The 13,304-nt window shown below is 43.6% G+C and overlaps 1 protein-coding gene across 1 annotated transcript in view; it reads right to left on the bottom strand.

The window, feature by feature from the left end:
* Window positions 1-13,304, bottom strand: part of LOC111972567 (laminin subunit alpha-4) — a 34,206-nt gene that overhangs the window by 14,190 nt on the left and 6,712 nt on the right. The window contains exons 6-19 of the mRNA XM_023999579.2: window positions 13,049-13,149; window positions 12,662-12,842; window positions 11,445-11,528; window positions 11,158-11,309; window positions 9,127-9,237; window positions 8,405-8,516; window positions 7,963-8,127; window positions 7,679-7,872; window positions 6,204-6,320; window positions 1,175-1,323; window positions 773-914; window positions 579-672; window positions 366-482; window positions 41-226 (exon numbers count right to left, since the gene is read on the bottom strand). Coding sequence (XP_023855347.1) covers window positions 41-226; window positions 366-482; window positions 579-672; window positions 773-914; window positions 1,175-1,323; window positions 6,204-6,320; window positions 7,679-7,872; window positions 7,963-8,127; window positions 8,405-8,516; window positions 9,127-9,237; window positions 11,158-11,309; window positions 11,445-11,528; window positions 12,662-12,842; window positions 13,049-13,149 — 1,905 coding nt within the window. The remainder of the gene's footprint in view (window positions 1-40; window positions 227-365; window positions 483-578; window positions 673-772; window positions 915-1,174; window positions 1,324-6,203; window positions 6,321-7,678; window positions 7,873-7,962; window positions 8,128-8,404; window positions 8,517-9,126; window positions 9,238-11,157; window positions 11,310-11,444; window positions 11,529-12,661; window positions 12,843-13,048; window positions 13,150-13,304) is intronic.

Genomic DNA, 13,304 nt, shown 5'->3' with positions numbered 1-13,304 from the left:
GGATTGAAATACTGTAGAAGTGTTTATGAGTGTACTGTACCTGCTTCCCCAGCAGATACTACAGCGCGGTCAAAGGCTGCAGCAGAGTAATCTTGGTTCTTCATGTTGGTGGCCCACTCCTCTACCTTCTCGTGGATGGGGGTGATGGTCTGCAGGACCTCCACAGAGCGGTTCAGGGTGCCTTCAGCCACCTCCCTGGTGAGCTCCAGACGCTTGGTGGTTCTGCCTGGAAGGTCAGAGTGGAATTCAGAACAACAAATTCAGTACCGAGATGAGGAGAGCAATCTTCGAATGGCAGTGAATACAATGATGTGCATGTCAGAGACCCTAGATAGGCTATGGTCCAGAACAAGAATGTGTTTTACCTGGCTCAATTCCCTTGATGTCTTTCAGTACTTCCGCTAGTTTTTTGGTGTTGTCATCCATGGTCTCCTTGGTCTCCTCAATATATTTCATCTTGTCCAGAACCTCAGTTTCAACCTCTGTTGAGACAATTCACACATGTATCATTGAGGAGAACCTGTACAGCCTAGTCTAACAACAATCAGACAATGCCCAATCTAAAAAACATGTTATACCTAATTGCTCAGAATGCAATGAAATAGATTCCTTGAAGATGTTGTCACTCTGGGTCGTCAGGAACCCCAGCTGTGTGTTGATCCCGTTGGTGGCCTGCCATAGACAGCACAGTTTTAGCTTATCAATTGAAAACCACTCTATATTAGCCTAAATACTGTATGTAGCTAACTGCTGCGCATTTCAGACAACCTACATCCTCAGCTCTTGTTGCTAAATCCAGTGCTGTCAGTCCAGTCATGTTGGCCTCTTCGATGTACTGGACTATGTTGTTGTACACATTGGCTGCATCCAGAGCCTTCTGCACGAATCCGTTGGCATCGCTGCGTTTCAGATCACTAGGTGGAAAGAAACGTACAACAACGTCAAGGTCTAGTTGGAATCTTTGTAAAGCATTAAGGGTGAAGAACATAGCTGTAGTGTTGGCCTGCTTTTAACTGTGATACTACTACTGTACTACTCATTTGTGCTTCAAGTAAAGTGGGATTGAGTGTTGATCAGTGTTGAATAATGTTCAGTGGTGGTTTTGTTCTTGAATGTGGTGTGCATTATAATGGAATAAAGTGGATAATCGAGTGTGGTCGTGTGGTCTCCTCACTACTCCAGCTCGCCCGCTTGACTCTGTAGATCATTTGCATGGTCCTGGGCTCTCTGGACCAGGTCTCTGTCTGCCAGGGACAGCGCCTCAGTCTTCTCCTGCAGTAGCTTGCTGGCACCATCGATCGCAGCGTGGTACTCAGTCACGTTCTACACAGATACAGACCCCATTCCAGGACTTAACTAACAAAATTACGTCTGAATGATTCTATTTCCCCACTGACTAAACCAATAGAGAGCCAATTGACTTAAAGGGATACCTTGGGATTTTGGCAATGAAGCCCTATGCTTACCATTAATGTCCAGTCATTATGCTAATGCTAGTTAGCAATTGCGCTAATGGTAGTTAGCAACATTCTTCACGCAGAGACATACAAATGGTATCCACAAGTTCATCTGACTCTGGGGAAGAATACAAAGTGCTTCATTTCCAAAATCCTGAAGTATCCCCTCAAAAGGGGAATTGTATAACCTGTTAAACACTGAGCGGTTGTTTTGGGTCCTGTACAGGGTCTGGCAAATGTTGGTGGGTCATAAGAATGAAGTTCTTACCTTTCTAACAGTACTAAGCATGTGTTTGTAGTACTTATAGTTTTGAAACCGAAATGTACTTTATGAGGGTAGTATACAATATTATGAATCGTTTAGAAAATGCCATCAGAGGGCGTCAGAGTTTGCAGCAGCGTTTTTGATCTCATGCAACTCCAAAAAATGCCCTAATATCATTTTGGGTGTCTGTTAGATTTGTCATGGATTCATACTAGAGGTCAACCGATTAATCGGAATGGCCGATTAATTAGGGCCGATTTCAAGTTGTCATAACAATCGGAAATCGGTATTTTTGGACACCGATTTTGCCTTTTTATTTTTTATTTTTTACACCTGTATTTAACTAGGCAAGTCAGTTAAAAACACATTCTTATTTTCAATGACGGCCTAGGAACGGTGGGTTAACTGCCTTGTTCAGGGACAGAACGACAGATTTTTACCTTGTCAGCTCGGGGATTCAATCTTGCAACCTTATGGTTAACTAGTCCAACGCTCTAAACACCTGCTTTACATTGCACTCCACGAGGAGCCTGCCTGTTACGCAAATGCAGTAAGAAGCCACGGTAAGTTGCTAGCTAGCATTAAACTTATCTTATAAAAAACAATCAATCAATCAATCATAATCACTAGTTAACTACACATGGTTGATGATATTACTAGTTTATCTAGCGTGCCCTGCGTTGCATATAATCGATGCAGTGCACATTCGCGAAACAGGACTGTCGTTGCTCCAATGTGTACCTAAACATAAACATCAATGCCTTTCTTAAAATCAATCCACAAGTATATATTTTTAAACCTGCATATTTAGTTAATATTGCCTGCTAACATGAATTTCTTTTAACTAGGAAAATTGTGTCACTTCTCTTGCAACAGAGTCAGGGTATATGCAGCAGTTTGGGCCGCCTGGCTCGTTGCAAACTGTGTGAAGACTATTTCTTCCTAACAAAGACAGCCAACTTCGCCAAACGTGGGATGATTTAACAAAAGCGCATTTGCGAAAAAAGCACAATCGTTGCACGACTGTACCTAACCATAAACATCAATGCCTTTCTTAAAATCAATACACAGAAGTATATATTTTTAAACCTGCATATTTAGCTAAAAGAAATCCAGGTTAGCAGGCAATATTAACCAGGTAAAATTGTGTCACTTCTCTTGCGTTCATTGCACGCAGAGTCAGGGTATATGCAACAGTTTGGGCCGCCTGGCTCGTTGCGAACTAATTTGCCAGAATTTTACGTAATTATGACATAACATTGAAGGTTGTGCAATGTAACAGGAATATTTAGACTTATGGATGCCACCCGTTAGATAAAATACGGAACAGTTCCGTATTTCACTGATAGAATAAACGTTTTGTTTTCGAGATGATAGTTTCCGGATTCGACCATATTAATGACCTAAGGCTCGTATTTCTGTGTGTTATTATGTTATAATTAAGTCTATGATTTGATAGAGCAGTCTGACTGAGTGGTGGTAGGCAGCAGCAGGCTCGTAAGCATTCATTCAAACAGCACTTTCCTGCGTTTTGCTAGCAGCTCTTCAAATTTGCCAGCATTCAATTTGCCAGCATTGCGCTGTTTATGACTTCAAGCCTATCAACTCCCGAGATTAGGCTGGTGTGAAATGGCTAGCTAGTTAGCGGGGTGCGCGCTAATAGCGTTTCAAACGTCACTCGCTCTGAGACTTGGAGAAGTTGTTCCCCTTGCTCTGCATGAGTAACGCTGCTTCGAGGGTGGCTGTTGTCGATGTGTTCCTGGTTCGAGCCCAGGTAGGAGCGAGGAGAGGGACGGAAGCTATACTGTTACACTGGCAATACTAAAGTGCCTATAAGAACACCCAATAGTCAAAGGTATATGAAATACAAATCGTATAGAGAGAAATAGTCCTATAATTCATATAATAACTATAACCTAAAAATTCTTACCTGGGAATATTGAAGACTCATGTTAAAAGGAACCACCAGCTTTCATATGTTCTCATGTTCTGAGCAAGGAACTTGAACGTTAGCTTTCTTACATGGCACATATTGCACTTTTACTTTCTTCTCCAACACTTTGTTTTTGCATTATTTAAACCAAATTGAACACGTTTCATTATTTATTTGAGGCTAAATTGATTTTATTGATGTATTAAGTTAAAATAAGTGTTCATTCAGTATTGTTGTAATTGTCATTATTACAAATAAAAAATTAAAAAACGGCCGATTAATCGGTATCGGTTTTTTTGGTCCTACAATAATCGGTATCAGTATCGGCGTTGAAAAATCATAATCGGTCGACCTCTACTTCATACTAAGTGCATTGACAATACATGGTACTCTCCCTGTCATGCCATACAGTGCCTTCAGAAAGTATTCACACCCCTTGACTTTTTCCACATTTTGTTGTGTTAAAGCCTGAATTTAAAAGGGATTCCATTTAGATTTTGTGTCACTGGCCTACACACAATACCCCATAATGTCAAAGTGGAATTATGTTTTGAGACATTTTTACAAATTAATAGAAAATTAAAAGTTGAAATGTCTTTAGTCAATAAGTATTCAACCCCTTTGTTATGGCAAGCCTAAATGTGTTCAGGCGTAAAAATGTGCATAACAATGTGACTTACATAATAAGTTGCATGGACTCACTCTGTGTGCAATAATAGTGTTTAACCTGGTTTTTGAATACCTCATCTCTGTAACCCACAAATACAATTATCTGTAAGATCCCCCAGCCGATCAGTGAATTTCAAACACAGATTCAACCACAACGACCAGGGAGGTTTTCCAATGCCTCGCAAAGAAGGGCACCTAATGGTAGATTTAAAAAAAAGCAGACATTGAATATCCTTTTCAGGAGTGATTAATTACACTTTGGATGGTGTATCGATACACCCAGTCACTACAAAGATACAGGCGTCCTTCCAAACTCAGTTGCCGGAGAGGAAGGAAACCGCTCAGGGGTTTCACCATGAGAGCAATGCTGACTTTAAAACCGTTACAGAGTTTACATTGTAGTTACTCCACAATACTAACCTAAATGACAATGTGAAAAGAAGGAAGCCTATACAGAATACACATTTTCTAAAATATGCATCCTGAATAAGGCACTAAAGTAAAACTGTAAAAGATTTGGCAACGAAATTAGCTTTATGTCCTGAATATAAAAGTGTTATGTTTAGGGCAAAATCAACACGACACATCACTGAGTACCACTCTTCATATTTTCAAGCATGGTGGTGGCTGCATCATATTATGGGTATGCGTGTCATCGGCAAGGACTATGGAGTTTTCTTTTGGATAAAAATAAATGGAATAGAGCTAAGCACAGCACAGGCAATCCTAGAGGAAAACCTTATTCAGTCTGCTTTCCAACAGAAACTGGGAGTCCTTTCACCTTTCAGCAGGACAATAACCTAAAACACAAGGCCAAATATACACTGGAGTTGTTTACCAAGACGACATTGAATGTTGCTGAGTAGCCTAGTTACAGTTTTGACTTGAAAATCTTTGGCAAGACTTGAGAATGGCTGTCTAGCAATGATCAACAACTAACTTGAAAGAGCTTAAATAATTTTTTTAATAATAATTTGCTAATACTGTACAATCCAGGTGTGCAAAGCTCTTAAAGACTTACCCAGAAAGACTTACAGCTGTAATTACTGCCAAAGGTGATTCTAACATGTATTTTATGTATTCTATTTTTTTACCCCTTTTTCTCCCCAATTTCGTGATATCCAATTGGTAGTTACAGTCTTGTCCCATCACTGTAACCCCCGTACGGACTCGGGAGAGGCGAAGGTCGAGAGCCGTGCGTCCCCCGAAACACGACCCCGCACTGCTTTTTGACACACTGCTCGCTTAACCCGGAAGCCAGCCACACCAACGTGTTGGAGGAAACACCGTACAGCTGGCGACCGAAGTCAGCTTGCATGCGCCCGACCCTCCATAAGGAGTCGCTAGAGCACAATGGGACAAGGACATACCGGCTGGCCAAACCCTCCCCTAACCCGGATGACGCTGTGCCAATTGTTCGCTGCCTCATGGGTCTCCCGGTCACAGCCGGCTGCGACACAGCCTGGGATCGAAATCGGGTCTGTAGTGACACCTCAAGAATTGCAATGCAGTGCCTTAGACCGCTGCGCCACTCGGGAGGCCCCCAAAATGAGATATTTCTGCATTTCATTTTCAATACATTTGAAAACATTTTCTAAAAACATGTCTTCACTTTGTCATTATGGGATAGATGGGTGAGGGAAAAAACAGCTATTTAATCCATTTTGAATTCAGGCTGTAACACAACGAAATGTGGAACAAGTAAAGGGGTATGAATACTTTCTGAAGGTACTGTATTCAAAACATGCACTGAAGCAATCCAATCCATCGTAATTACATGTATAATACAGGTGACCTCATTCAGTGGGTCCAAAATACAAAGCTTTCAGGCATAGGCTAATGGTGACTGTGGTGTGTACAGAAAGAGAACAGGCCTTACCTGCACCAGGAGAACCATCTCAGCAACAGTATTCTCAGTGTCCATGATGAGGTCTTCAGCTGTCTGCAAGGTGTCATTCACAGCTTCGTAGTTCTCCATCAGTATCTGCTGCTTGGCCTGGGAGAGAGAGTGGACAGGACTGGTGACTACTTGAATATTTTCATTTTTGTAGTACAGAGCAAAGGAGGCTGGTGGGAGGAGCTATACGAGGACAGGTTATACATTATGTGTAGTGAGTACAGGTAATGCATGTCTCCCATATGAACCCTCTTATCACAAAGTACATAACTCATAGGAACAATAATATTAAACGTGAAATGAAAATGATGAAAAATGTGTTTTTCCCCAAAGAGGCAAGATAGGGATATTTGTTGACAAAGATATAAGTATAGCACAGTAACATCGTCCTACCCCCATAGTAACCCTGGCTTTGTTTCTGTTGCTAGTGTTGACTAGTGTTGACCAATCTGCTTAGGGAAGGAAGAGCCCCAGATTATGGGAGGCCTCCTGTTTGGACAGTGCACCGTTCATGTCACTGGTTTACAGCAGAGTCCCTGATCATGGGGATAACACACACTGCAGCAGCTGGCTGCTCCAAGCTCCACTGGAGCACAACCACAGTGGGCCCATAATGTCAACCTGGGCATGACAACAGGCCAGTCTGTGTTCTACAAAGAATCACAATCCCTCAGGTTGTCACACCATAATGAATAGGACCAACAGGCCTGTTGTATTGTATTTCGGATCTATAAACAGAACAGACATGCCCCAGACTTAAAGAAATGTTAAGGAGCTTTATAGAATGACTGTACACATGATCCCCAATTCAATGTCAAGCAGCTGTAGGTATTTAACTCTAAGGGGCATAGCCTCTTTATATGGGGATACGATTGTGTGGTGCAGTAATGCATCTCCCCCAGTTTGTGCCTCCGAACAATCCAATCCAACAGCTGTTTCTGTGTTACTGTTCTCTACTACTAAATACCACGGGTAATTGAGTTCTCTGGCAGACTTTGGGAACAACAACAATCCCCATACAGATGGAGAGGAATATCTGGTCTATTCCTTGGCAGGAGCAGGACAGTGTTGCTTCCCAGTGATAAAGCCAAGCTGAACTCCTGCAACATTCAGAGGGGAGATAGAGGTAGACTGCACTGAGGCAGAACTCAACAACATCACACTCCCCCAGAGCAGGCTTGAGCTGCACTTATCTTTTTATCAGGGCGTTCTCACAGTGAGCTGTAGTAATAAACCCAAGCGGACGAACACAGAGAGCTGGAAACCAGAGAGCCAGGGAGTCAGGCCAGCAGGCAGTCAGTCAGTCAGGCAGCCAGTAAGGAAGTCAGTCAGAGAGTCAGAGGATCAGGGAGGCTGGGAGTCAGGGAGTCAGCTAGAGACATTTGGGGAGCCAGGACGAGAGCGGCTCCCGGCGGCACGGTTTGGGCCAAGAGGACCCCGGGGTTGTGGGAAGTTACCTCACTCCTCTGGAATTTGACGGTGTTGGCCTTGTTCATGTCCTCCGTCTCCTGGACAGTGTTGGCAGCCTTCTGGAGGATCTCCTGGGCCTCAGAGAGCTTTTTGGTGAAGCGGGAGAGCACCTCCCGTACCGGGGCCACGCGGCCTTCCGTACTGATCAGCTTCTTCTCCAGCTGACGCACGTGTCTAAGGACTGAACGACACACAAATGGGACCACGAATGCAGCCTTTTGTACACATCATCAAAAATGTGTGTGTGTGCGCATGCACGTGTTTTCCTCACGGTCGTGGGCCTCCGTGGACTCATCGGTGGCGGTGGGCTCTCGTGGGGACAGGTCCAGTTTCTTCATCAATGTCACCATGCCCTCGGCCATGGCCGTCTTCTTTCTGATGACCTCTGGGTCCAGGTCCTGATGGACACTGTAGAGCTCCCAGTCACTGATCATTTCTGTGAGACACAAACATAACAGGGAGCACATGGTGAAGGAAGGCTGGGATATGACTGAGGCCGCGTTACCAGAAGCACCCCACGTAAACTCAAACGCTGATAAATGGATGACAGTAGGAAATACAGCAAAGGTGATTTGGATTTCAATCTTAAGCCAAGGCGCCATTCAAAAGTTATTGAATATCACATATCAACATTTAAAAGCCTTAATAATCATGGGGAGGTGGACAGTACTCAAAGAGGCATAGCAGTGTAGCTTTAGCAGGCCTAAAATTACCTTCAATGAGTACGTTGAGGGCGGTGAGGTTAGTGGTCAGCTCGTCAGCCAGAGTGACGCTTTGTAGTGTGTCTTCATCCACTCGGTCCCCCATGGACTTCACTACACTCTCCTGGCCCACCACAAACACCAGACACATCAATGACATAGTCAAGACAAACACCACAAGAACACACAAATCAATCACACAGTCCGGACACTACCACTACAGCTCAATAAAATAGATTTGATGGCTCTGAGAGATAAGCTAACTGATCTACACTCCCCTACGTATTTATTTGGACAGTGAAGCTAAAACATTCTTCCTGGCTCTATACTCCAGGATTTTGTATTTGAGGTCAAATATTTTTTTCTCAGGCGACAGACCTTGTCACCTTTTTTTTTGCTAGGGTATTTTCATACATATCTGTTTTACCGTTTAGAAATGAAAGCACTTCATGTATCTAGTCCCCCCATTTGAGGATGTCATAGATATTTGGGGAAATTCCCTTATTAGTGTATTAAAATTCGTCAAAAGTTTAGTGATCGGCCCCATATTCCCAGCATGCAATGACTACGTCAAGCTTGTGACTCTACAAACTTGTTGGATGCATTTACAGTTTGTTTTGGTTGTGTTTCGGGATTAATAGAAATGGTTTTCTGCAGGTGGACTTTATTTCACCTCCAGAGTAATGTAAACAGTGAAAGAGGGAGGAAGAGGAGTGATGAAGGTGTCCTCTTACTGTCTCTGCCAGATGGTTCATGTCTGAGAGTAGAGCAGCACTGGCCTCCTCCAGCTGCCCTGTCTGTGTCCTCATCATAGATGATTTATTCCTCCAGTTCATAAACTGAGTCTGAAAACAAAACGGGAGAAATTAGATACACTTACACAATACTATTACAACACAGTCAATGCATGTGAGAATTGTGTGATGTGCACTGTACGATGGTTGGTGTATTGGTTGGTTAGTTAGTTGGTTGGGTGGTTGTTTGGGTGTTTAGTGTGTGAGATTTGCCAATATCCAGTGGCTTTGTAATAGTTAAACTCCTGAAGTTGAGTTGCTTATTTCTCTTGTTTAAATCAGAATGAACTGATAATATACAGTGGGGCAAAAAAGTATTTAGTCAGCCACCAATTGTGCAAGTTCTCCCACTTAAAAAGATGAGAGAGGCCTGTAATTTTCATCATAGGTACACTTCAACTATGACAGACAAAATGAGAAAGAAAATCCAGAAAATCACATTGTAGGATTTTTAATGAATTTATTTGCAAATTATGGTGGAAAATAAGTATTTGGTCACCTACAAACAAGCAAGATTTCTGGCTCTCACAGACCTGTAACTTCTTCTTTAAGAGGCTCCTCTGTCCTCCACTCGTTACCTGTATTAATGGCACCTGTTTGAACTTGTTATCAGTATAAAAGACACCTGTCCACAACCTCAAACAGTCACACTCCAAACTCCACTATGGCCAAGACCAAAGAGCTGTCAAAGGACACCAGAAACAAAATTGTAGACCTGCACCAGGCTGGGAAGACTGAATCTGCAATAGGTAAGCAGCTTGGTTTGAAGAAATCAACTGTGGGAGCAATTTTTAGGAAATGGAAGACATACAAGACCACTGATAATCTCCCTCGATCTGGGGCTCCACGCAAGAKCTCACCCCGTGGGGTCAAAATGATCACAAGAACGGTGAGCAAAAATCCCAGAACCACACGGGGGGACCTAGTRAATGACCTGCAGAGAGCTGGGACTAAAGTAACAAAGCCTACCATCAGTAACACACTACGCCGCCAGGGACTCAAATCCTGCAGTTCCAGACATGTCCCCCTGCTTAAGCCAGTACATGTCCAGGCCCGTCTGAAGTTTGCTAGAGAGCATTTGGATGATCCAGAAGAAGATTGGGAGAATGTCATATGGTCCGATGAAACCAAAATATAACTTTTTGGTAAAAACTCAACTCGTCGTGTTTGGAGGACAAAGAATGCTGAGTTGCATCCAAAGAACACCATACCTACTGTGAAGCATGGGGGTGGAAACATCATGCTTTGGGGCTGTTTTTCTGCAAAGGGACCAGGACGACTGATCCGTGTAAAGGAAAGAATAAATGGGGCCATGTATCGTGAGATTTTGAGTGAAAACCTCCTTCCATCAGCAAGGGCATTGAAGATGAAACGTGGCTGGGTCTTTCAGCATGACAATGATCCCAAACACACCGCCCGGGCAACGAAGGAGTGGCTTCGTAAGAAGCATTTCAAGGTCCTGGAATGGCCTAGCCAGTCTCCAGATCTCAACCCCATAGAAAATCTTTGGAGGGAGTTGAAAGTCCGTGTTGCCCAACAACAGCCCCAAAACATCACTGCTCTAGAGGAGATCTGCATGGAGGAAGGGGCCAAAATACCAGCAACAGTGTGTGAAAACCTTGTGAAGACTTACAGAAAACGTTTGACCTCTGTCATTGCTAACAAAGAGTATATAACAAAGTATTGAGATAAACTTTTGTTATTGACCAAATACTTATTTTCCACCATAATTTGTAGATAAATTCATTAAAAATCTTACAATGTGATTTTCTGGATTTTTTTTTCTCATTTTGTCTGTCATAGTTGAAGTGTACCTATGATGAAAATGACAGGCCTCTCTCATCTTTTTAAGTGGGAGAACTTGCACAATTGGTGGCTGACTAAATACTTTTTTGCCCCACTGTAGGTGTGTATCAACATGATTGAGTCCCGACTATATCAGCGTGAGCAGAAAGAGAGGCTGTACTCTACCTGCAGACGGTGGGCGGTGTAGTTGTAGTACTTGAGCCTGTCGTTGGCTGCAGCCCCAGTGGAGATGTTCAACACACTGACCTTCACCTGGTCCAGCGTCTTATTGGATAGCCTCAGGTCACCAATCAGGTGCCAGATACACTCATCACAACCTGATAGGAGGGAGGGGCCAAATGAGGACAAATGATTTTCTATGTAATTTCCCCAACATCACATCAGTCCAACACAAATAAATAGTTGTTTACGATGAACTGAAATGTCTTTTATTTCTAACCAGGCCCTCTTACTGATGTTGCAGGGGTTGACCATGGCTGCTTCTGGCAAACACTCCCCAGTGTGCATGTCACAGTGCCCGCTAGCACAGTCACATTCTGGATGGAAGAAGCAGACACACACATGCACCTCATATAGCTACAGTTGATTACATGTGGAGTTCCTTTGATCAAGTCGAATGCTTTATCAGCTGGACATGTGAGAGTCAGTCTGGGTACCAAAAATATGATGGAACCCATGGTGAGTATTATGTCTGGGAAGGAGTGGTGCTGCACGTGCTGAGTGGTTTGGTACTGGCTCTGAGCTTGTATTGTATATAGCTTCCTCTCTTAGTTCTTATTTCTCATGTTTTGTACTTTCTTATAATTTATACTTTTGAATACTGCGCTGTTGGGTAGGGCTTGCAAGTGAAAGATGCAACATGCCGAAATCGCTCCGCCATTGCCTGGATGCTAAAATTCTAAAAGTTCGGCCTAATTTCAGTTTATGTGACAAAACAATCTATGCAAAGTGTAGAGAATCATTGTACCATCTAGACCACTGTGGAATAACTTTTCAATAGCCAAAAATATTGTATTTTCAGCTGTTTGAAGCTGGTGTACAAAAACGAAGGTGAAAGACGCAAAAACGAAAGTTAAGAATGGGAAGCATAGAAATAGCGTAATATATCTACCGCTTCTTAGACTTGCTTTCAATGAGAATGACAGATCTACAACTCCCATTTCTATGTGAATTTGGTTGGGTCGCCCGAAAGTTACATTGCAGCTTTAAGCATTTCACTGTACTTGTGCATGTGACAAATACAACTTGAACTTAGTTCCCTGGTTCTCTATAATGTGGCTGTGGGATGATTTTGGCAGCTGGCCAGATCAATTGGGGCTGGGTGGTGATGTCAGAGGAAAGTCGGATGCTAGCTGCAGTCTGTCCTTGTGGTCGTGTACAGATGTGTACAGCTGGCCCCGGGACTGCAGATTGCAGCAGATGCCTGCCTGACATCATGTATGAGTGGGTGTGGGAACAGTGGACTGGCTAGTTAGCTGCAGTAAAAACTCTGGGGAAAACAACATCGGTTCCCAATGTTTCACCAAACTGGTCTGGGTTGTTTATGTTCTTGAGTGTGTGAAACTCAGAGAGAGTGATTTTTTGACATGTATGACAGACACTAGCTTTTGATTCCATCATTTCCTGCATGTTGGTGATTGAGACGGGAGTAGGGTCACACATGACTTACTCTGGCACCCTGAGGGGCCGTAGTTCCAGTGGTCTGGGAGGCAGCGCTCGCAGTATCGGCCTCCGGCCCCTGGTTGGCACTGGCAGCTGTGGGTCAGAGGGTGACAAGTAGGCCGGAGACCGGCAGCCCCACAGTCACACCTCCGGCAGCCCTGGCAACTGTTGAAACCTGTGTGACCCTCCTAAAGCACATTATAGACACAAGCCTTATAGTTCGTTTTGCTTGTTGTTGTTGTTCATGCTGTTGTTAACTACATGTTCACAGTAGCCTAAATGATTTTGTCTGCTCTCTTCTACACCTGCTTTGCTTAGTTATCAGGAAAGACGGTGTGAATGTGTGTCCACATGGTTGTACGGCTCGCCTTGATAAGGCCCTTGAGTGACTCACCTCACATCGGTCACAGAGTCGGCCGGTGACACCAGGCTTACAGTGACACGTCCCGGTCCTGTCGTCACACGAACCTGTCCCGCACTTGCTGCACTCACACGCTGTAACGCACGACACACTCATAGTTAATACAGCGCGGGTCACAGAAGCATGACATGGTCACAATGGAAAAGGTTATTTTTGTCCTTGCGGAGGACAATACAAATGCTAATCCTGCAACAGATTGACAAGGAGTTTCCCATGTCCATTAGTATTC

The sequence above is a fragment of the Salvelinus sp. IW2-2015 genome, linkage group LG14 (genome assembly GCF_002910315.2).
Source record: "Salvelinus sp. IW2-2015 linkage group LG14, ASM291031v2, whole genome shotgun sequence".
Lineage (NCBI taxonomy): Eukaryota > Metazoa > Chordata > Actinopteri > Salmoniformes > Salmonidae > Salvelinus > Salvelinus sp. IW2-2015.
Note: the sequence above shows the minus strand (reverse complement) of the source record. Positions and strands in the feature narration are given on the sequence as shown.